The sequence below is a fragment of the Oryctolagus cuniculus genome, chromosome 21 (genome assembly GCF_051225735.1).
Source record: "Oryctolagus cuniculus isolate XC-2025 breed Fujian yellow rabbit chromosome 21, ASM5122573v1, whole genome shotgun sequence".
NCBI classification, from domain to species: Eukaryota; Metazoa; Chordata; class Mammalia; order Lagomorpha; family Leporidae; genus Oryctolagus; species Oryctolagus cuniculus.
Window position 1 is genome coordinate 31,726,901 of NC_142887.1, and position 23,354 is coordinate 31,750,254.

A 23,354-nucleotide genomic window follows, 5' to 3' on the forward strand; every position below is an offset into this window, starting at 1 on the left:
AGTTCAATTTATTTCTCATTTATTTATTTATTTTTTTTATTTTTGACAGGCAGAGTGGACAGTGAGAGACAGAGACAGAGAGAAAGGTCTTCCTTTTGCCGTTGGTTCACTCTCCAATGGCCGCCGTGGCCGGCACGCTGCAGCCGGCGCACCGCGCTGATCCGATGGCAGGAGCCAGGTGCTTCTCCTGGTCTCACGTGGGGTGCAGGGCCCAAGCACTTGGGCCATCCTCCACTGCACTCCTGGGCCACAGCAGAGAGCTGGGCTGGAAGAGGGGCAACCAGGACAGAATCTGGCGCCCTGACCGGGACTAGAACCCGGTGTGCCGGTGCCACAAGGTGGAGGATTAGCCTAGTGAGCCGTGGCACCGGCTCACAGTTCAATTTAGGTAGATTGCATGTGTTCAGGAATCTATCCATTTCTGTTAGATTTTCCTGTTTGCTGGCATACAACTCTTTGTAGTAATTTCTGATGATTCTTTTAATTTCTGTGGTGTCTGTTGTTACATTTCCTTTTCATTTCTGATTTTATTGATTTGGGTCTTTTCTTTTTTTAGTTAGTCGGGCCAATGGGGTGTCAATTTTGTTTATTTTTTTCAAAAAACCAGCTCTTCACTTGGCTGATTTTTTGTAATTTTTTTTTTTTGGATTCAATCCTGTGGATTTCTTCTCTGATTTTAATTATTTCTCTTCTCCTAATAGATTTGGGTCTGGTTTGCTGCAGTTTTTCTAGGTCCTTGAGATGAGCTGAAAGCCCATTTATTTGGTGCCTTTCCAATTTCTTGATATAGGCACCTATTGCTATAAATTTGCCTCTCAATACTGCTTTTTCCATATCCCTTAAGTTTTGATATGTTGTGTTGTTATCCTCATTTGCTTCCAGAAAGTTTTTGGTTTCTCTTTTGATTTCTTCTATGACCCAGTGTTCATTCAGGAGCATGTTGTTCAGTCTCCATGTGTTTGCATACTCTCTAGGGTTTCCTGAGTTGCTAATTTCCAGCTTCATTCCACTGTGGTCTGAGAAGCTGCATGGTATGATTGTAATTCTTTTAAATTTGCTGAGACTTGCTTTATGGCCTAGTACGTCGTCAATCCTAGAGAAGGTTCCATGCACTGCTGAGAAGAATGTAAAGTCTTTAGATGTAGGATTGAAAGTTCTGTAGATATCTGTTAGATCCATTTGGGCAATAGTGTCAATTAAATCTGCTGTTTCCTTGTTGATCTTCTGGCCGGATGATCTGTCTATTTCTGAGAGTGGAGTATTGAAGTCCCCCAGTACTATTGTATTGGAATCTAAGTCTCCCTTTAAGTCCCTTAGCATATCTTTTAAATAGACCGGTGCCCTGTAATTAGGTGCATATACATTTATAATAGTTACATCTTCCTGTTGAATTGAATGCTTAATCATTATATAGTGCCCTTCTTTGTCTCTCTTAACAGTTTTTGTGTTAAAGTTTATTTTGTCTGATATTAATATGGCTATACCTGCTTTTTTTTGGTTTCTGTTCGCATGGAATATCTTTTTCCAACCTTTCACTTTCAGTCTGCATGCATCTTTATTTATTTATTTATTATTTATTTATTTTTTGACAGGCAGAGTGGACAGTGAGAGAGAGAGACAGCAAGAAAGGTCTCCCTTTGCCGTTGGTTCACCCTCCAATGGCCACCACAGCTGGCATGCTGTGGCCGGCCCACTGCACTGATCCGATGGCAGGAGCCAGGTGCTTCTCCTGGTCTTCCATACGGGTGCAGGGCCCAAGGATTTGGGCTGCCATCCTCTGCACTCCCTGGCCACAGCAGAGAGCTGGCATGGAAGAGGGGCAACCGGGACAGAATCCGGCGCCCCGACTGGGACTAGAACCCGGTGTGTCGGCGCCGCAAGTTGGAGGATTAGCCTAGTGAGCCGTGTTGCCGGCACTTTCAGTCTGCATGCATCTATGTTAGAAAGATGTGTTTCTTCATAAACAACAATAATGTCTGCAAATACTAGCTGATAGAATCAAAAAGGGAGAGAATGATCCAACATGGGAAGTGAGATACACAGCAGACCCATAGAATGGCAAATGTCCTAAACAGCACTCTGGCCTCAGAATCAGCCCTTAAGGCATTCAGATCTGGCTGAAATGCCCATGAAAAGTATTTCAGGCATGGAAAGTCAAGACACTCTGGGGGAAAAAAAAAACCTAAATGAAAGATCTCCACGAGTGAAATCCCAGTGGAAAGAATGGGTCAAAGAAGGAGGTACCTTTCTCTGAAGGGAGGACAGAACTTCCACTTTGAACATGGCCTTGTCTAAAAATGATCAGAGTCAGTGAACCCAGGGGGCTTCCATAGCCTTGGCAGCTCATGACAAGAGCCTAGGGTGATTACTGAGGCCATAAACAAGAGTGTCAATTTGTTAAGTCACCAACAGGAGTCACTGTGCACTTACTCCTCATGTAGGATCTTTGTCCTTAGTGTGCTGTATATTGAGATTCAATGCTATAACTAGTACTCAAACAGTATTTTACACTTTATGTTTCTGTGTGGGAGCAAACTGTTGAAATCTTTACTTAATGTATGCTAAACTGATCTTCTGTATATAAAGAGAATCGAAAATGAATCTTGATGTGAATGGAAGGGGAGAGGGAGTGGATAAGGGGAGGGTTGCGGGTTGGAGGGACGTTATGGGGGGAAGCCATTGTAATCCATATTCTGTACTTTGGAAATTTATATTCATTAAATAAAAGTTAAAAAAAATAACCAGGGCTAGACCACGCCAAAGGCCAGGAGCCAAGAACTCCATCTGGGTCTCCTCACATGGGTAGCAGAAACTCAACACTTAAGCCATCACCTACTGCCTCTCAGGCACATTAGCAGAAGGCTGGATCAGATGTATGGAATAGTCAAGGCTCAAACCAGGCACTCTAATATGGAATGCAGGTGTCCCAAGCAGGAAAAAAAAAGAAAAAAGAAAAAGAGAAAAAGAAAAATGAAAGATGTGTTTCTTGTAGGCAGCAAATAGATGGGTTTTGTTCCCTAATCCATTCAGCCAATCTGTACCTTTTAACTGGAGAGTTAAGTCCATTAATGTTCAATGTGACTATTGATAAGTGGTGACTTTGCCCTGCCATTTTCCCAAAGATATTTTCTAGTATATGCTTTGATCATCCTATGCCTTTACCTATCCTTTACCTTCTTTCATACTGATGGCCGTGTTTCTGTGTTTCTGAGTGTAACACATCTTTAAGCTTCTTTTGCAGGGCCGGACGAGTGGCGGCAAACTCTTTCACTTTCTGTTTGCTATGAAAGATCTTTATTTCACCTTCATTCCTAAATGAGAGCTTAGCAGGATATAATATTCTGGGCTGGCAGTTGTTCTCTTAGTACCTGAGCTATATCTCGCCATTCACTCCTAGCTTGTAGGGTTTCTGATGAGAAGTCAGCTGTGAGTCTGATTGGAGATCCTCTGAGAGTAATCTGACGTTTCTCTCTTGCACATTTTAGGATCTTTTCTTTATGCTTCACTGTGGTGAGTTTAATCACAATGTGTCATGGTGAGGATCTCTTTTGGTCATGTTTACTAGGGGTTCTATGAGCTTCCTGTACTAGGATGTCTCTGTCCTTCTCCAAACCCAGGAAGTTCTCTGCTAGTATCTCACTAAAAAGGCCTTCTAATCCTTTCTCTCTCTCCATGCCTTCAGGAACTCCTAGAACTCGAATGTTGGGTTTTTTAATAGTATCCTATAGATTCCCAACAATATTTTTTAGATTTCTAATTTCCTCTTCTTTTCTTTGGTTTGACTGTATCCTTTCCTGTGCTCTATCTTGTAAGTCCGATATTCTCTCTTCTGTTTCACTGACTGTTTAGACTCTCTAATGTGTTTGTCATTTGATCTATTGAGTTCTTCATTTAATTTTGATTTCTCTTCACTATCACACTTTCCTGTTCTACTAGTTTCTGCATTTCATTTTGATTCCTCCTTAAGATTTCATTTTCACGAGATTTTCTATCCTGTCCTATAAGGATTTCTGTAGTTCAAGAATTTGCTTTTGAAAACTTCTAAATGTTCTTATCATACATTTTTTGAGATTCGTATCTTGCATTTCTTCTATCTCATCATCTTCATAATCTTGGCTTGGGGTGTTTTGTTCATTTGGAGGTGTCATAGTGTCTTCATTGATCCTTTCCCTCAGTTTTTGTGTTTGTTGCTTGGCATTGTGAATTCTTCTTCCCTCACTGTGGTGTGTTTTTTTTTTTTATACTATGTCTGTGTTAAGTGGACTGCCTGCTGTTGGAGGAGCCTTGGAGGCTTGAGATGGGTGTGGTCAGAGAGCTCTGCTTAGTTCTTCAGGGTTAAGGGTGTGCCAAAGGTGACACACTCAGGTTAGGCGTGGTAATTCTCTTTTATTTATTTATTTGTTTATTATTCTGGAGGGAAGTAATACCGCACAGCTGAGCAGAATTGATGGTATTTAGCTTCTGATCTCTGGCTTCTATGTGTATATCATTCGTCTGCTTTTTCCCCACAGACCACCCAAAGAATCTGTTTTGCCCTCAGTGTGGGCTCAATTTCTCCTGCAGTCTCCCACCAGGTTGCCTAGGTTACCAAACTGTAGCATCTCTGGAGAGCACTCACGTGACCTCCGTGAGTTCTATCACCCTTCCCTACCCCCCGCCTCAGTTCATTAGCTCTACCCTTTCACTAAATCCTAACCTCCTGATATTTCACCCCCTCAGACTCAGGTTTTTCCGTTTGACTGAGGGCAGGCACAGGTCTGTCACATTGAGCTCTGAGTTTGTACACAGCCCTGAGGTCGCGCACAGCTCTGATGTCACGCATAGCTCTGAGGTTGCTCACAGTCCTGAGGTCACTCACAGCACTGAGGTCACACACCTGTTACGTATATCCAGAATGGCGCCTGCTCTTTGTCTCTTGCTCGCCTCTGCAAGGTCGGCAGAGAGACAAACTCGTCCGTACCAGTCCCCCCCCTCTTTTTTCCTTCTCTTCTCTCCTGTAGTCAGTCTGGTGAACTTTCCCCAGTGGGGCCTCAAGCCCAGTTCCCTCTGGGCTCTGTCCACCACCGTTTCCCCCGCCAATGTCTCAGTTACTGAGCTTACCTCCCCTTCCAGTGCCGATGTGTGGTCTCGGAGCCATGGGCGTCCCTGCTCTCCCCGCTGATTGTCTGCGTCACATCCACTAGATCCAGAAGAGTTTCCTCTGCATTTTTCCCCCCGAGCCTTTCCCTGTGATTACTGTAATTCCTCTTTTATCAACCTATCTTTTCCCGGACTATCAGTGCACGTCCCCACTATTCCGCCATCTTGGCTCCACCTTCAAATAGTCTTCCATGAACTTGCAATTTTCACTCATTGTTGTATCTGAAAGGTCACATCTATCCTAGGTAACTCCCTTCTAGAGTTTTAGAAGTAATTTATCCATTTATCTTTAAATTTTTCAGAATTTCTGATACCAATAACAACCAACTTCTCCATCACATCAGCAGGCAAGCTCTCATCACTTCAACTCACTAAGCATCCTTTAGCTAGAAAGAAAATCTCCTACCAAAATAATTTCCAAGGCTCCACTACTGTAATCTATGTCTTTCCCTTCATAATGAAACCGAAAAGTTACATTCCCCTCGAGTTTTGACTTACAAGGATCAAAAGCAATTTCCCCCTTAAAATGGCTTAACTCTTCTATCATAAGAACAGCTACTGCCCTACAATTAAATGTATTCAATGTGTATTTTTTCAATTATTGTGGGTTTTTTTTCACAGGCAGAGACACAGAAACAGACATAAAAAGAGAGCCCTCCCATGTGCTGGTTTATTCCCCAAAACTTGCAATAGCTGGGGCTGGGCCAGGCTAAAGCCAGGATCAGGAACTCAATCCAGTTCTCTCATCTGAGTGGCAGAAACTCAACTTCTTGAGCCATCAGTTACCTGCTGCCTCCCAGGGTGTTATTAGCATGAAGCTGCAATCTGGAGCAGATCCAGGAATCAAATCTAGGCATTGCGACGTGTGAGGGAGTCCCAACTGGCATTTTAACCACTGCATCCAATATCTATTCCTTTTACAAAATATTTGAGGTATTCTCCTACAGCACAAAACCAAGACATCACTTTCTCTCCCAAATACGAATGCATCCCCCAGTCGCCCAGTCCTTCATAGCTGCTCCGCCAGACATCCAGGAATTCATGAGTGACACAACCCCTGAGAACATCACTAACACAACCAAGGGGTGTTTTCTCCATACTGAGAACTAACATTGGGATTCACTTCCACCCTGATGACCACAAACCTACTCCCACCCCAAATATACTATGCTGGTGTCTGGTTCAGTGTCAATCCCTCAGAGACCCCTTCCTCAAACTGCTGCCAGTCTAAGACTCCCATCCTTTCTCTCTTGTCTTTATTGGAACCTTTCAGTCTTGATATTTCACAAAGCATTTATTGACTTGTTTGCTTATTTTTCTCTTGCTCATATTCCAACAGAATAACTGCAACACAGTTATCTCCAGACCCATGAGATAAGTTTCCCTTCGAATGGTCATGGAAATTATAAACCCACAGAAAGTCAATGCGCACAACAACAACCCACTGTCTTCTGAATAGCCTGCTACCTGTGGTGGCATTAAGATTTAATAATCATCTGCAGATCTAAAAGGAAATCACAAACTAAAGGAGCTTGAATCTTCCCAGACGAATTTTCCTCCTGTAACCAAAAGAACCAAAGCAGATGAAAAACTTCTGTGGCTGGTTCTCTAATGATTTTGCAGTCAGCACACTCATGAGCTCAGACCTTCACACTTTCTCTCTAGAATCACAAGTATATGAACTCCTTCATTATGAAGTTCATGACCACATCAGTCTACAGTACAAGGGACAGACCCTGGCTAACTTGAAGCCAATCAAGACAATCTAGTTATGAGATCTTTAGCAAACTTTTCCCTCTAATTTTCTGAATCACTCCAAGAAATCACAGTGCTCCTCATCCTGTGTCACATGCCCAAAAACCTCTAACAGCAACCACCAGGATTTTGCCCAGTCTCCCCACTTTGGATTTTGTCCTTTTAGAGTAATTATATCACATAATTTTGAAGGTATTGTTGTTAAATGGGTTGAGCTATGGATGGCTCTGAGGCTGTGTGCAGTATCAATGACCTATGATACTTCATACTGTGTATGATAGGAAATATCAAGGAGGCAGACACTGGGAGGATTCAAGAGTCTGCAGGTTTTGCTGCAGTGAGTGAGTTCAGGAGCCTCTGGAAACCACATGGTTTCTGAATTCACTCCACCCTCAAAGTTGCCCTCCTATGAGGACAAGAAGCCTGAGTCTTGTAGCCAAGAGGATCAGTGACACACAGTCATTGTCCCTCATGGAAAGGAGGCACGCAGGAGAGTCATCCTAATGACTTGTACTACTTTTTAAAAAGCTCACCTTCTCTAATTCCAGTAACGTCAAAAGTTAAAAACCACTGTTCATACTGGTAGTGCAAATTTCAAATAATGTTGTGAGTTTTAAGACACCTGCTTGGAAAGATGTCTGTAGCTATCGCAACACTGTAGGGGAAATGAACAACTTCAATGAAAGAAGGCAGGGTTACAGTAGCTCACGCTGCGGCTGGGTCCCAAGAGCACTGGCCTGCTCCAGTGCAGGACTGCCAAGATCCCGACACTCTGCATATTCTTCCCGCTGAGTGTGTTTGTAAAATTTGCTAAAACTTTGAGTGAGAAAATGAAAGCCTCTGTGCTATTTCTAAGAACTGTCCTGGAGAAGGCACACAAAGCCTCCTTCTCAGCCCTTGGGGAATGCAGTCACCAACCTTTTCTTTCTAGTAGATATTATAATCAGAGTCCAAAGTATAATTCTTCATTGAATAAATAACATGAGGTTTTGATTATTACACACAACACATTTTCCCTACTCAATTCCCCTATAGCAGAAGCTGGGTTGGGAGCAGGAGGGACAGCTCCCCACCCCTGGCCTGTAATCCTGAACATGCGGGTGCTCCCATAGACTGAACCATCTTTTCACTTCAGCTGGCAGGTGTTGTATCAATTCCTGAAACCATTAACTGCATCATCACAATTATTAAATGTAACCACCTGTGCTATCCCAATATCAAACACCACTCTTTGTATGACCAGTATGAATTACAGCAATCTCCTACTATTCTTTCTATATGAGTAGCAGTGATTACAACATACTGGAACCTAGACACCACATACTTTGACATGGCTAGAGGAGAATACCCAAGTTTATACCAACACATATTCTTATTCTTTGGCCAACCCAAAGTATATACTCTGATCTGACCTGTTTCTGGAATAATTTAACCCTCTGGAATCTGTTGTTCTGAGGGAATAAGAGTATGAGCTTGAATGAACATTGTTTTTTTTTTTTAATTTTATTTACTTATTTAAGAGGTTGAGTTACAGGCAGTGAGAGGGACTGACAGAGAGAAAGGTCTTCCTTCTACTGGTTCACTCCCCAGATGGCCACAATGGCTGGAGCTGCACTGATCTAAAGCCAGGAGTTTCTTCCAGGTTTCCCTCGTGGGTGCAAGGGCCCAAGAATTTGGGCCATTTTCTACTGCTTTTCCAGGCCATATAAAAGAGATGGCTTGGAAGAGGAGCAGCTGGGACTAGAACTGGTGTCCATATGGGATACCGGCCCTGCAGGCAGAGGATTAATCTACTGCACCACAGCAATGGCTCCAATATTGCCTCTTTTTTTGACAGAGAGAGTTAGATAGTGAGAGAGAGAGAGAAAGGTCTTCCTTCCGTTGGTTCACCCCCCAAATGGCCGCCACGGCCGGCGTGCTGTGCCGATCTGAAGCCAGGAGCCAAGCACTTCCTCCTGGTCTCCCATGCGGATGCAGGGCCCAAGCACTTGGGCCATCCTCCACTGCACTCCCGGGCCACAGCAGAGAGCTGGACTGGAAGAGGAGCAACCAGGACAGAACCGGCACCCCAACTGGGAGTAGAACCCAGAGTGTCAGCGCTGCAGGCAGAGGATTAGCCTAGTGAGCCGCAGCGCCGGCCCCAATATTGGTTTTTAAAGACTGACTTCCTAGCTCCCCATATACTTACAGTAGGAACAGACATTAACACCAGAGCATATTTCACACAAGTACCATAATTATCGCTACTCCCACGGAAATAAAAGCATTTATTTCACTAGCAACCATATATGGAGGCAGTATCAAAAGAGCCCAGGCACATTATGAACCCTGGATTTCATCTTCCTACTTACAGTCAGAGGTGTTCACAGGAATTGTGCTAGCCAGCTGTTAAGTACTGTTCTTCATGACGCACAGCTCTATTGCATCTTTCCAACAGAAGCTCTATTTGCAATCAAAGGAGGATTCACTCAGATTCCTATCATTTTCAGAATGTACACTCAATTCTACCTGAGCTAAAATTCACTTTGCAGTTATATTTGTAGTTGCAAATATTTTTTCCAAACATTTTCTGGGATTATAGGCAGAAGACAATCTTGATGCATATACAAAATGAAATACCATATCAACAATGGGCTCCTTTATTAACAGCCATGGTAGTCTTAATTTTTGTTATTTGAGAAAGTTTTGCCTCAAAATGAGAAGCGTCCATACCTGATCTCAACCACGAACCTTGAATGATTTCACATAGTGCCCAATACCATATCATGTACTTGAAGAGATATTTATGTAGGATCCTAAAATAAGGAAGGAACCAAACCCCCTACAACTGATTGGAATCTGGCCATATATCACTGTGACTTTCTCAATAAAGCTGCAAGTAAAAATGTTATACAAATTTGCCAAGGTTAACCCACCTTGAATTCATTTATCTCTTTATGACACACCAATTCCAACTAGACTTTGAGATGCTACATCACTTATTGCAGAACTACTCTATTTCATAATCACACAATAACAATCTCTCTCAATTAATTTAGTTCTTTACATTATTTCAATATATTAATAACTAAAGTTGTCGCTCCCCCACTCGTGGAGGAACGACACCGGACCCTGCGCTGTTCTCTTTGCCCGGCCCTTCCCGGGTTTGCTGCCACTTCACCCGCCCCCCCCCACCCCGCCTCCACGGAGGGGCAGCACCCCCGCCGCTTTCCCGGCTCCTCCTCCACGGAGGAGCGGTACACCGCCAGCCGGCTCTCAGGGGTTCCTCAGATGTTCCTCCTGCATGTTGTCTCTCTCCTCCTTTATAGTCCTCTTCCACCAATCCCAACTCTGCTACCCACATGCCGAGCACGCTGCTCTCCTCCAATCAGGGGCAGGATCAGCTCCTGCAGCTTGTTAGTCGAATTGGTGAGGCAGCTGTGTGGAAGTTGTTTACTCTCTCTCAGCGCCATATGATGGGAGATCAGATGCACAGTTAGTCTTAGCAGTTCCAGTAATTTAGTCTAGTCTCAGTTGCTCCCCACATAAAGTAAACAACACAAGTCCCATAAATGCCCAAGTAGAAACAGCCGAGAACATTTCACCAGTTATTACACTAATCTTAATTTGCCCTTCCATCCTCATGAGCTCTATACATAACAGATAAAATTAACAACCCCTCCCTAACGATGAAATCTGCAGGACATCAGTGTTACTGAAGCTGTGAAGATAAACTCTGCCTCCTGTAATTCCCAAAACAGATTTAAAATCAGAACTATGCTTAAGATAATTGAGTAGTTCTATGTACAGAAATGCCAATCTGGCCGGCGCCGTGGCTCACTAGGCTAATCCTCCGCCTTGCGGCGCCGGCACACTGGGTTCTAGTCCCAGTCGGGGCGCCGGATTCTGTCCCGGTTGCCCCTCTTCCAGGCCAGCTCTCTGCTGTGGCCAGGGAGTGCAGTGGAGGATGGCCCAAGTGCTTGGGTCCTGCACCCCATGGGAGACCAGGATAAGTACCTGGCTCCTGCCTTCGGATCAGTGCAGTGCGCCGGCCGCAGTGGCCATTGGAGGGTGAACCAACAGCAAAAAAGGAAGACCTTTCTCTCTCTCTCACTGTCCACTCTGTCAAAAAAAAAAAAAAAGAAATGCCAATCTGTATACTAATTTCAACCAAGGATGTTTTGCACTCACCAGCCATCCATTATTAAACCTAAAAACAGATGCCATTCCAGTATATTTCAATCAAGGAACCCTCCCATTCACTACATCCAGTCTACTTTAGGGCCGGCATCCCCTAATTTGTGGGTCCAACTGCAACATCATGCCTATTGTACATTCAGTACCACAAAAGCACTTTGAAAATTGATCAATACCTTTGTCATATCATCATTATGTAGCTAGTTAGCATTAATGTTTTAAGTTAAAGATCGAGAATAACCTCCAAAATGAAATGCCACAATTAGATATATCAACATGCTCTCTCCCTATTATCCCAATGATTGTAGGTAGCAATATTCATTTTATTCCAACTGAAGTTCTCCAAATACCTACACCATTAAGTCCACAACAAAAGTGATTGCATCATCATAACATGAAATCCCATTAGGACAAGCAAAACTTATTTGCCCCTTTCATTACCCCAACAATATTAGCCCTTGTAATTCTCAATATCTTATTCCCTAATATTTTATTCCCCTCCCCCAACCTCCTATAGAGCAATCAGTCTCCATTCAACAGTAACTAATGCAACTCATTCTTAAAGACAATACACAACATTAAAGATGAATCGGACCTCTAATACTACTCACTCACTATATTCATTGCTTCAACAAATCTACCAAGACTATTACCTCATTTACACCCAAACCTAGTTATCAATAAATTTAGAAACAGCTATACCACCATGAGCAGGAGCAGACTTTACTGGCTTCTGCCATAAAACAAAAGCATCAACAGCCCACTTATTCCCTCAGGGCACACCAGTCCCACTTATTCCTGTATTAGTCTATTTTTTCAACCCACAATCTTAGCCATCTAGTTAACAGTCAGTATTACAGTGGCCCACTTATTCTTACACCTTCTTGTTTAGCTACATTAGTCTTAACATTCATTAGCCCCACAACAGCTATAATTACATTTAGGAGTCATGCTCCTCTAACAGTTCTAGAATTCTCTGTGGTTAATTGCCTCGCCCAAGCTTAAGACCTGACGCTAGAAAATCAAAGTTAGGATTCTAACCCAGATCAGCTTGCTTTCACAGCTTCTATTTCTAATACTCTGCAAGAACACACTGTAGCTACATATTTCCAGGTGGTTCCAGTTAATCGTTAATATATGTGGTAAGTGAATAAAATTGAAACATCTGAGTTTAAAAATAGTTACCACTGGCATGTAACCAGCCATGCCTATCATTTCTACAGATCTGTACACACCCATTCCTCAAAGCTGTATTATTTATAAGCTCCAGAGATAAGACCCACAACCTTAACAATGAACAGGATATCTGAAACACAGAAATAATTCATCTCTTATTATTGATAGCCTTGCACTAACAGGCATTCCTCTCCTGAATGGCTTCTACTCTAAAGACTCAATCATTCAACCCACAAACACATCCTAAACCACCGCCTGAAGCTTCTTAATCACACGCATTGCCCCCTCCTGACCAGCTGTCCACAGCACTCACAGCACTTTCTATGCATTGTTGACACATCCCTGATTCTCAGATCCAATTTATTTATAATGACCTGTTCCTAATTAACTCAGTCAGATGCCTTGCAATTGGGAGGGTTTTCTGCAGGCTTCCTCATCTCCCACAATATCACTCCTGTAGCCATCTACCAAATAACTTAACATTTTACACAAAACTATCAGCTCCATCATAAGCATTTTAGGACCACAGCAATACAACAAATCAACATTCCCAAAAACAAATCTTACTCTCATGCATTCATGTTCTCTAATTATGTGCAGTTCTTCCCGAAAATTATGCACTACCTATCACATTTCAACCTCTCAACAAGCCTAAAATCACTTTTATTGTATATAATCTGACTGGAGAAAGTGACTCCCAAATATTTCCCACTTTCAAATAAAGATTCTAAAAAAATCTGTTGAACAATATTTCTTCTTTCCTAATTTCCCTTGTTAACCACATAAGTAGCCATCTAATTCCCCAGATAATTTCAGTAACAATAAAGATAATAACAATGAAAGACTGAAGAACAGAATAATAACCATTTCAGTTAAGGAATGAGCAGAGGACCTGGACAGATAGTTCTTAAAATAAGAAATACAAATAGCCAAAAATATATGAAAACAATGCTCAATATCATTAGCAGTGTGACCATGTGCCTGGCTGGGAGACTGCCTGCCTAGCCCATGCAGGAGGTGAAGAGGGTGTGGCACACCATGCCTCCCAGGAAGGACCCTATGACCTGACTGCTGGCAGGGGGCAGGAGCCCCAGGCACATTCCCCCACCCCACACTTCCTGTTCAAGGGCCTTGTAATTGCCAATCAGGTAAGCAGCTCCCTGGTGTGGCCCAGGCCCATCAGGACCACCTGGGAGACTACAAAGGCTACATGACTTTCAAGCTGATTGGAGAAGCACAGCTTTACCTTATATCACATCAGCTTTACCCTACAGAATCAGTGTTGCCCTGAATTAGCTACGCCACCTCTGCCTGCCCTTTAAAAGCTTGAGATTGGTTGTCAGTAAACAGACAAGTTCACCGAAACTTGTCTCCGGTGCTTCTTGAAGAATGCTGTCGCTCCATCATCCCAGCACTGCGGGCCTCGCAGGAGAACAAACCAAAATTATCATAAGGGGCCGGCTCTGTGCCATGGCTGCTAAAGCGGCACCGGTTCAACTCCCGGATGCTCCATCTCAGATCCAGCTTTCTGCTAGGGCCTGGGAAAGCATCAGAAGATGGCCCAAGTCCTTGGGCACCTGCACCCGCGTGAAAGTTCAGGAAGAAGCACCTGGCTTTAGATCAGCACAGCTCCGACCTTTGCCGCCATCTGGGGGGTGAACCATCGGATAGAAGACCTCTCTCTCACTGCCTCTCTGTAACCCTTTCAAATAAATACATCTTTCAAAACAACAACAACAGCTATGATAAGATATCACCTCACTCCTGTCAGATGGCTATTATCCAAAAGAGCAACAAATGCTGGCAAGACAATGGAGAAAGGGGAACTCCTACATACCGTTAGTGTGAATGTAAATTAGAGCAACCACTGTGGAAAAACACTATAGATATTTTTTTTTTTGGACAGGCAGAGTGGACAGTGAGAGAGACAGAGAGAAAGGTCTTCCTTTTGCCATTGGTTCACCCTCCAATGGCCGCCGCGGCCAGCGCACCATGCTGATCCGAAGGCAGGAGCCAGGTGCTTCTCCTGGTCTCCCAAGGGGTGCAGGGCCCAAGCACTTGGGCCATCCTCCACTGCACTCCCTGGCCACAGCAGAGAGCTGGCCTGGAAGAGGAGCAACCGGGACAGAATCTGGCGCCCTGACAGGGACTAGAACCCAGTGTGCCAGCGCTGCAAGGCGGAGGATTAGCCTAGTGAGCCGTGGCGCCGGCCTTATAGATATTTCTTTAAAAAAAAAACCAGAAATGCATTTGCCATATGATCCAGCAATCCCACAACTGGGTACATACCCAAAAGATATAAGCACACTGTGTGAAAGCCGTGTCCACCATGTGTATAACAGTGTTCACAATAGCCAAAATACCCAATTGACCAAGGTGTCCATCATCAGACAAATGGATAAAGCAAAAGCAGTTGGGCCAACGTTGTAGCATAGTAGAGCAGCACAGTTGCTGTCTGCAACATCGGCATGCCATATGGGTACTGGTTCAGGTCCCAGGTACTCCACGTTCAGTCTAGAACCTGCTAATGCACCTAGGAAAGCAGCAGAGGATGGCCCAGGCGCTTGGGATCCTGCACCCACATGGGAGAGTCAGGTGAAGGGCCTGGTCCTGATTTTGGACTGGCCCAGTCCTGGGCATTGTGGCCATTTGGGGAGTGAACCAGCAGACAGAAGATCTGTGTCTGTCTGTTTGCCTCTCTCCCCCAGCCCCAACTCTGTATTTCAAATAAATACTTTTTTTTTTAAAAAGACTGCAACTGGAGGACATCATGTTGAGTGAAATAAGCTAAACACAGAAAAATACTGCAAGTTACAGGACCAAGTTACAGGACGCCCTTCAGTAGCCACGCAGTTATACAAACCAACACCGCAAGAACACGCCCTAAATATGAATGCTATTCACCCTAAAAACCATCTCCCAGGACTTAACATGATTCTGCACCCAAAACTTCCCCAACGAGAAACCCAAACCATGAGAAACAGAAGCGTTGCAAGAAACCTTACACAACACACCACACACACGCACACATACACACGCACACACACACACAATCTTAATGAAAACAGCGCAGGTTGTAATTCTCACGTGGAATTTAACCATGACCAACGAAAAAAAAAAAAAACTCCTCCCTCTATTCCAACTTCAGGAACTCACCGGCCCGGCAGCACCCGCAGCAGGACACCCAGCAGACCAGCCGCCCCCCGAGCAGCACCGAGTCCCCGACACGCACACTCCCAGCGTCCTGGAGGCTTCCTCCCGGCTCCCACCCCCGGGAGAGCGTCCCGGGCCTCCGGTCACGACCCCCACCCCGCGACGCCCCCTCAGACGCTGACCACAGGACTCACCGGGCCTCAGGGGCAGCGCGGGGATGGCGACGCGACACGCGGCACCGGGCACCAGGGCCGTTCTCCAGGCGGGAGGCGGACCCGCCCGGCACCTGGAGCCCTCGTGTCCGTGTGCCGGCCCTTTCTTCCCTCGGGCCTCTCCACAGCGTCTTCCGGTCCTGAAGGTCAAGCCGGGCGCGCTGGACATCCTGCAGGCGACAACCCTCCGCCTCAGAAAATAACCACAACAAGACGGCTGACGCAGCCCCGGACAGAGCTTTTATAGCCCCGCTATTCAAATAAGGGCTCCTGAGAGGTTCACTTCCATTGGGTACTGTGGAAGGCACCAACCAATCAGAAAGGACCGCTTGCGACTGCGCAAAGGCGGCCAGCCCTGGGAGCCGTCCCCAAGCCGCTCCACGGCTGCTGAGCATCCAGAAGTGGCGCGGGTTGTTCTCTGCGCCTGCGCAGTGATGCGGGGCAGCGGGAGCACGGCACCACAGCTCCCTGCCTGAAGAGGGCGCTCCTGCGACCCGGCGGCTGCTGGCCCAGGAAGCCTGAGTGTCCGGCCCCTCCCGGCTGCCCCAGAAGCCGGGCGCTGACAGCAGGGGTGCCTGCAGCCGGCGCCCGGGGAGAAGGGAGCAGCCCCCGCCGCCCGTGACGGCCCTGCCCGCGAGCGCCCTGAGGAGCCGCTGCTGGCAAGGCCGCCTGACCTGGACCCCGCCTGCCCGGGGAGCCCCGGCAGGCAGGTCCCCATCTCTCTCCCAGGTTCCCTGCACCAGGGCTCCGCAAGCACCCTCCCCACCTGACCTCTGTCCTCCCAGGCTCAGTTGGCCTTGCCTTTTGGACTGGACCCTTGCCAGACCCCAGCAGTGGCCTGCAGTCCGCTCACCAGTGCCTCTGCTTGCACGGCCCGTGCCGGGCTGCGGCTACCTCGGTGCAGGCGACTCCCTGTTCAGTGGGGGCCGGGACCCCAGTGCGTGCAAGATCTCTATTTATCCGCCTGTCAGGAGAAAATAAATAATGGAGCATTTGCTAAAGGTAGCGGACAAAACTAAGAAATTTGGAGACGTGAATGGATTGAAAGCCGCTTTTCACAGGCTGAGAGAATGGGGATCCCTGCTCAGGAGGTTTCCCCCGGGCTTGCTGTCTTGTATTTTCCTCACAGCTTTGGAATCAAGATTACCCCGGAATCACGAAATGATATGGGCAGTTTTTGCTTTTATTTATTTTCTGGAACACCTTGTAAAAGATTAGACATTTAGTAGACTTTATTAGCAAAGCTATCTGGCTTAGAGCTCTGGGAGAGATGCTTTGATTACTATTTTCTAGCCATTAGTTGCTTTATTTTTGCATCCAAAATTTCTTCTTTTGCCCAAAATGCCAATACATAATTTCCCAGGAATTTATGCATTGAAGATAGGTTTAGAAATGTATCAAAGGGCCGCAACTGTGGTGTAGCACATAAAGCCGCCGCCTGTGGTGCCAGCATCCCATATGGGCGCTGGTTTGAGTCCTGGCTGCTCTACATCAGATCCAGCTCTCTGCTGTGGCCTGGGAAAGCAGTAGAGGATGCCCAAGTCTTCAGGCCCTGCACCCAGGTGGGAGACCCAGAGGAAGCTCCTGGCTCCTGGCTTTGGATCAGCACAGCTCCAGCTGTTGTGGCTGTTTGGAGAGTGAACCAGCGGGTGGAAGACTTTTCTCTCTCTGTCTCTCTCTGCCTCTGCCTCTCTCTGTAACTCTGCCTTTCAAATAAATAAATAAATAAATCTTTTTTTTTAAAAGAAATGTATCAATACACATGTATTCATAATATTTAAAAGTAATTTCTAAAAGATTCTTTGCTTTTGCTCCCTGCTTTCTGTTTGGTATTTTAAGCATCTCATTTTTCTCCCATTCTCTTAGAAGATGTCTACCTCATCAGTCTCGAAAGAACCAGGTCTTGGTTTCCTGACCATCTGTACTTTTTCACTGTGCACTTTTCTGATCTCTATCACTATCCCCACCCCTGCCACCGCCCCGTCCAGCCTTAGGTTCATTAATGTGTCGGAGGCTTGGCCCGCACTGTGGCATGTTTGGGAGGTAGGACCTTTAAGAGGCGAGGCCCAGTAGGAAGTCCCGAGGTCAGATGGGGGCACTACTCTCAGAAGGGACTGTGAAGCTCCATCTTGTTCTGGCTCCCACTGTTGAGATGTGATCCCTTCTTCCACAACCCATGTGCCGTGGAGCCCTCACCAGAGTCAGGTTATGCTGTTTGGGCTTTTAGCCTCCAAACCTGTGAGCTAAATAAACCTGCTTACTTCATACAGTTAGTTTGCCTTGGGCATTTCATTACAGTAACAGAAGCTGACTAATCGTCTTTATTATTTTATTTCTCCTTATATATCTGTCTTCTTGTTAATCTTTTTTGGTCTACCGCTCTTTATGCAATTTCTGGATTTCAATGTTTAGCGTATTACAGCTAACTTTTCACATCTCCCAAAATGTACATTTAATGTACTGTTTGCAATATGCCCTAAAAGTTGACACGCAGGGGCCGGCTCTGTGGCATAGCATGTAATGCCACCACCTGCAGTGTGAGCATCCCATATGGGCGCTGGTTCGAGACCCAGCTGCTCCACTTCCCATCCAGCTCTCTGCTATGGCCTGGGAAAGCAGTAGAACATGGCCCAAGTCCTTGGGCCCCTGCACCCGCGTGGGAGACCTGGAAGAACCTCCTGGATCCTGGCTTCAGATCAGAGCAACTCTGGCTGCTGTGGCCAATTGGAGAGTGAACCAGAGGATGGAAGACTTTCTCTCTCTCTCTCTCTCTCTCACTCTCTCTCTCTCCCCCCTTCTCTCTCTGTGTAGCTCTGACTTTCAAATAAATGAATCTTTTTTTTAAAAAAAGTTGACACGCAGTGTTTTCATTGCCATTCAGTTCCAAATGTGATCTTTTGATTTTCCAGTCCCCAAGCTACTTAATAACATGCTACTTAATTTTCAGATTCAAGCGATTTTAGAAACTGTTCTTTAGCTTTTACTTTCTAATTTTCATTAGTCTGAACAGTGTTTGGTATCTACCCACTGATTAGTAATCTAAAACCTCTTTTATAGCCTAATTATGGCCAATTTTTTAAAATGTAAATATGCTTGAAAAGAATGTTAATATTTCGTTTGCTTGGTATAGAAAATTTTATACAACTAAGATACACAAATTGATATCACTGTATAACCTAGCCTGTTAGTTGCACCACTTGGATTCTGGAGGGCTCTGACTTTTCTGTCATGGTTGCTTCCAGAGGGAGTACTGACATCTCTGACTACAGCTAATGTTGTTACATGTGGATGTCCAAGCTGGCACCGTGAGAAAAGACAAAGAAGCTAAAGGCTCAAGAAGAGAAACAAAGATTCAGCTTTTCTTTATTCATAGATGATATACTATGTAAATTAAAATTTATATAAAGTTCTTAGTATTTTTTCTTTTTTTAAGAGGCAGAGTGAACAGTGAGAGAGAAACTAGAGCAAGGTCTTCCATTTTGCTGTTGGTTCACTCTCCAATGGCTGCTGTGGCTGGCGCGCTGTGGCCAGCGCACCATGCTGATCCGAAGGCAGGAGCCAGGTGCTTCTCCTGGTCTCCCAAGGGGTGCAGGGCCTAAGCACTTGGGCCATCTTCCACTGCACACCCAGGCCACAGCAGAGAGCTGGACTGGAAGAGAGGCAACCGGGAAAGAATCCGGTGCCCCAACCGGGACTAGAACACAGGGAGCAGGTGCCGCAGGCAGAGGATTAGCCTATTGAGCCGCGGCGCCGGCCTAAAGTTTTTAGTATTAATGCTAGTATCTAGGTAGCTGACAAAAGAAGAAATTTAAATTTGCGTTCCTGGCACTGTGGTGCAGTGGGTTAACGCCCTGGTCTGAAGCGCCGTTATCCCATATGGGCGCCAGTTTGAAACCCAGCTGCTCCACTTCCCATCCCACTCTCTGCTATTGCCTGGGAAAGCAGTAGAAGATGGCCCAAGACCTTGGGTCCCTGCACCCATGTGGGAGACCCAGAAGAAGCTTCTGGCTCCTGGCTTCAGATCAGCACAGCTCTGGCTATTGCAGCCATTGGGGAGTGAACCGCTGGATGGAAGACCTCTGTCTCTGCCTTTCCTCTCTCTGTGTAACTCTTTCAAATAAATAAATAAATCTTTAAAGAATTTGCATTTCTGAACATAAATGATAAAGAATTAGGACATGTGGGGCGGAGCCAAGATGGCGGAATAGTGAGGGCGCACACCGATAGTCCGGGAAAATTTAGTTTAATAGAAGGGGAGTTACGGTAGCCTCAGAAAAAAGAACCAGGAAAACATTGCAGAGGAAACTCTTCTGGATCGAGTGGCTGTGAATCGGAGGACCTACTGGGAGAACAAGGTCGCCCACCGTGCGGAAGCCAAGCCACGGGACCGAGCCGCGGAAGCCGCAGGGTCTGCGCGCCAGTGCTCGAAGGGGAGTGCATGCCACACAGACAACAGCGGGGAGACTTGGGACGTCCAGGGCTCTGAGTCCACACATTGGCGCTGGAAGGGGAGGTGAGCTCAATAACCCGAGACATTAGTGGGGAAACGGGGGTCAGAATCTAGAGGGGGGCCGGAAAGTGCAGCAAACTCACTACCTGAAAGAAGGGAAAAAAAAAAAGCTTGGGGGTTTCTCTTTCCCCTAACCTTGCAAAGGTTGCAAGGCTGCAACGCTTGAAGAATTTACAAGAGACAAAGAGCAGGCCCCCTCTCTGGATTTACGTATCAACGGGGGAGAGCTAAGGAACTGAGTCACTACAATTCAGTAGCCTAGGCAACCCAGTGGGAGTCCAGAGGAGCCTAAACAGACTCTGGGTAGAAGCCAGAGACTGGAAGCTAAATACCATCAATTCTGCACAGCCGTGCCATGCGGTGTTACTTACCCCCTGAATAAATAAAATAAATAAATAAATAAATAAATAGAGATTTACCACGCATAACCTGAGGGTGTCACATTTGCACACCCTTAACCAGGAAGAACTAAGCAGAGCTCTCAGGCCGCACCCATCTCAAGCCTCCAAGGCTCCTCCAACAGCAGGCAGTCCACTTAACACGGACATAGTATAAAATTAAAAAAAAAAAACGCACAGTGACGAAAGAAGAATTAACTATGCCAAGTAACAAACACAGAAATCGAGGGAACAAGATCAACGATGACACTATGATGCCTCCAAATAAACAAAACACCCCAAACCAAGATTATGAAGATGATGAGATAGAAGAAATGCAAGATACGGATTTCAAAAAATTTATGATAAGAACATTTAGAAGTTTTCAAAAGCAAATCCTTGAACGACAGAAATCCTTATTGGACAAGATTGAAAAACTCTCTCGTGAAAATGAAATTTTAAGGAAGAATCCAAATGAAACGCAGAAACTAGTAGAGCAGGAAAGTGTGATAGTGAAGAGAAATCAAAATGAAATGAAGAGCTCAATAGATCAAATGACAAACACATTAGAAAGCCTTAAAAACAGAATGGGTGAAGCAGAAGAGAGAATATCGGACTTAGAAGACAGAGAACGGGAAAGGATACAGTCAAACCAAAGAAAAGAAGAGGAAATTAGAAATCTAAAAAATATTGTTGGGAATCTACAGGATACTATTAAAAAAACCAACGTTCGGGTTCTAGGAGTTCCTGAAGGCATGGAGAGAGAGAAAGGATTAGAAGGCCTTTTTAGTGAGATACTAGCAGAGAACTTTCCAGGTTTAGAGAAGGACAGAGACATCCTAGTACAGGAAGCTCATAGAAGCCCCAGTAAACAAGACCAAAAGAGATCCTCACCACGACACGTGGTAATTAAACTTACCACAGTGAAACATAAAGAAAAGATCCTAAAATGTGCAAGAGAGAAACGTCAGATTACTCTCAGAGGATCTCCAATCAGACTCACAGCAGACTTCTCATCAGAAACACTACAGGCTAGGAGTGAATGGCGAACATAGCACAGGTGCTAAGAGAGAAAAATTGCCAGCCCAGAATATTATATCCTGCCAAGCTCTCATTTGTGAATGAAGGTGAAATAAAGACCTTTCACAGCAAACAGAAATTGAAAGAGATTGCCGCCACTCATCCGGCCCTGCAAGATACTTAAAGATGTGCTACACTCAGAAACACAGAAACACGGCCATCAATATGAAAGAAGGGAAAGGAAGAACACCTACCAGTAAAAGAGCATGGGAAGCTCAAAGCATATACTCAAAAATATTTCCGGGAAAATGGCAGGGCAAAGTCACTACCTATCAATAGTCACATTAAACATTAATGGTCTGAATTCTTCAGTTAAAAGACACCGTTTGGCTGACTGGCTCAAAGAACACAACCCAACTATTTGTTGCCTACAAGAAACACATCTCTCTAACAAAGAGGCATGCAGACTGAAAGTGAAAGGTTGGAAAAAGATATTCCATGCCAACAGAAACCAAAAAAAGCAGGTGTAGCCATATTAATATCAGACAAAATAAACTTTAATATAAAAACTGTTAAGAGAGACAAAGAGGGACACTATATAATGATTAAGGGTTCAATTCAACAGGAAGATGTAACTATTATAAATGTATATGCACCTAATTACAGGGCACTGGTCTATTTAAAAGATATGTTAAGGGACTTAAAGGGAGATTTAGATTCCAATACAATAGTACTGGGGGACTTCAATACTCCACTCTCAGAAATAGACAGATCATCCGGACAGAAGATCAACAAGGAAACAGCAGATTTAATTGACACTATTGCCCAAATGGATCTAACAGATATCTACAGAACATTCAACCCTACATTAAAGACTTCACATTCTTCTCAGCAGTGCATGGAACCTTCTCTAGGATTGACCACATACTAGGCCATAAAGCAAGTCTCAGCAAATTTAAAAGAATTAGAATCATACCATGCAGCTTCTCAGACCACAGTGGAATGAAGCTGGAAATTAGCAACTCAGGAAAACCCAGAAAGTATGCAAACACATGGAGACTGAACAACATGCTCCTGAATGAACACTGGGTCATTCAAGAAATCAAAAGAGAAATCAAAAACTTTCTGGAAGTAAATGAAGACAAGAACACAACATATCAAAACTTATGGGATACAGCAAAAGCAGTATTGAGAGGCAAGTTTATAGCAATAGGTGGCCGGCGCCGTGGCTCACTAGGCTAATCCTCTGCCTTGCGGCGCCGGCACACCGGGTTCTAGTCCCGGTCAGGGCGCCGGATTCTGTCCCGGTTGCCCCTCTTCCAGGCCAGCCCTCTGCTGTGGCCAGGGAGTGCAGTGGAGGATGGCCCAGGTGCTTGGGCCCTGCACCCCATGGGAGACCAGGAAAAGCACCTGGCTCCTGGCTCCTGCCATCGGATCAGCGCGGTGCGCCGGCCGCAGCGCACCGGCCGCGGTGGCCATTGGAGGGTGAACCAACGGCAAAGGAAGACCTTTCTCTCTGTCTCTCTCACTGTCCACTCTGCCTGTCAAAAAATAAATAAATAAAAAATAATAATAAAAAATAAACAATATAGCAATAGGTGCCTATATCAAGAAATTGGAAAGGTACCAAATAAATGAGCTTTCAGCGCATCTCAAGGACCTAGAAAAACTGCAGCAAACCAAACCCAAATCTAGTAGGAGAAGAGAAATAATTAAAACCAGAGAAGAAATTAACAGGATTGAATCCAAAAAAACACTACAAAAAATCAGCCAAGCGAGAAGCTGGATTTTGAAAATATAAACAAAATTGACACCCCATTGGCCCAACTCACTAAA

The 23,354-nt window shown here is 45.1% G+C and overlaps 1 protein-coding gene across 2 annotated transcripts in view; it reads right to left on the bottom strand.

Annotated features, from left to right (window-relative positions):
- Positions 1-16,027, bottom strand: part of LOC149119895 (uncharacterized) — a 29,951-nt gene extending 13,924 nt beyond the window's left edge. The window contains exon 1 of one of the 2 annotated variants that reach the window (XM_089323512.1): positions 15,594-16,022. In XM_089323512.1, the coding sequence (XP_089179638.1) occupies positions 15,594-15,780 (187 nt within the window). In that variant the 5' untranslated portion in view covers positions 15,781-16,022. Of the gene's footprint in view, positions 1-15,593 lie in introns of both variants that reach the window. The other variant, XM_089323511.1, reaches the window with a different exon arrangement.
- Positions 16,028-23,354: the final 7,327 nt, after the last annotated feature.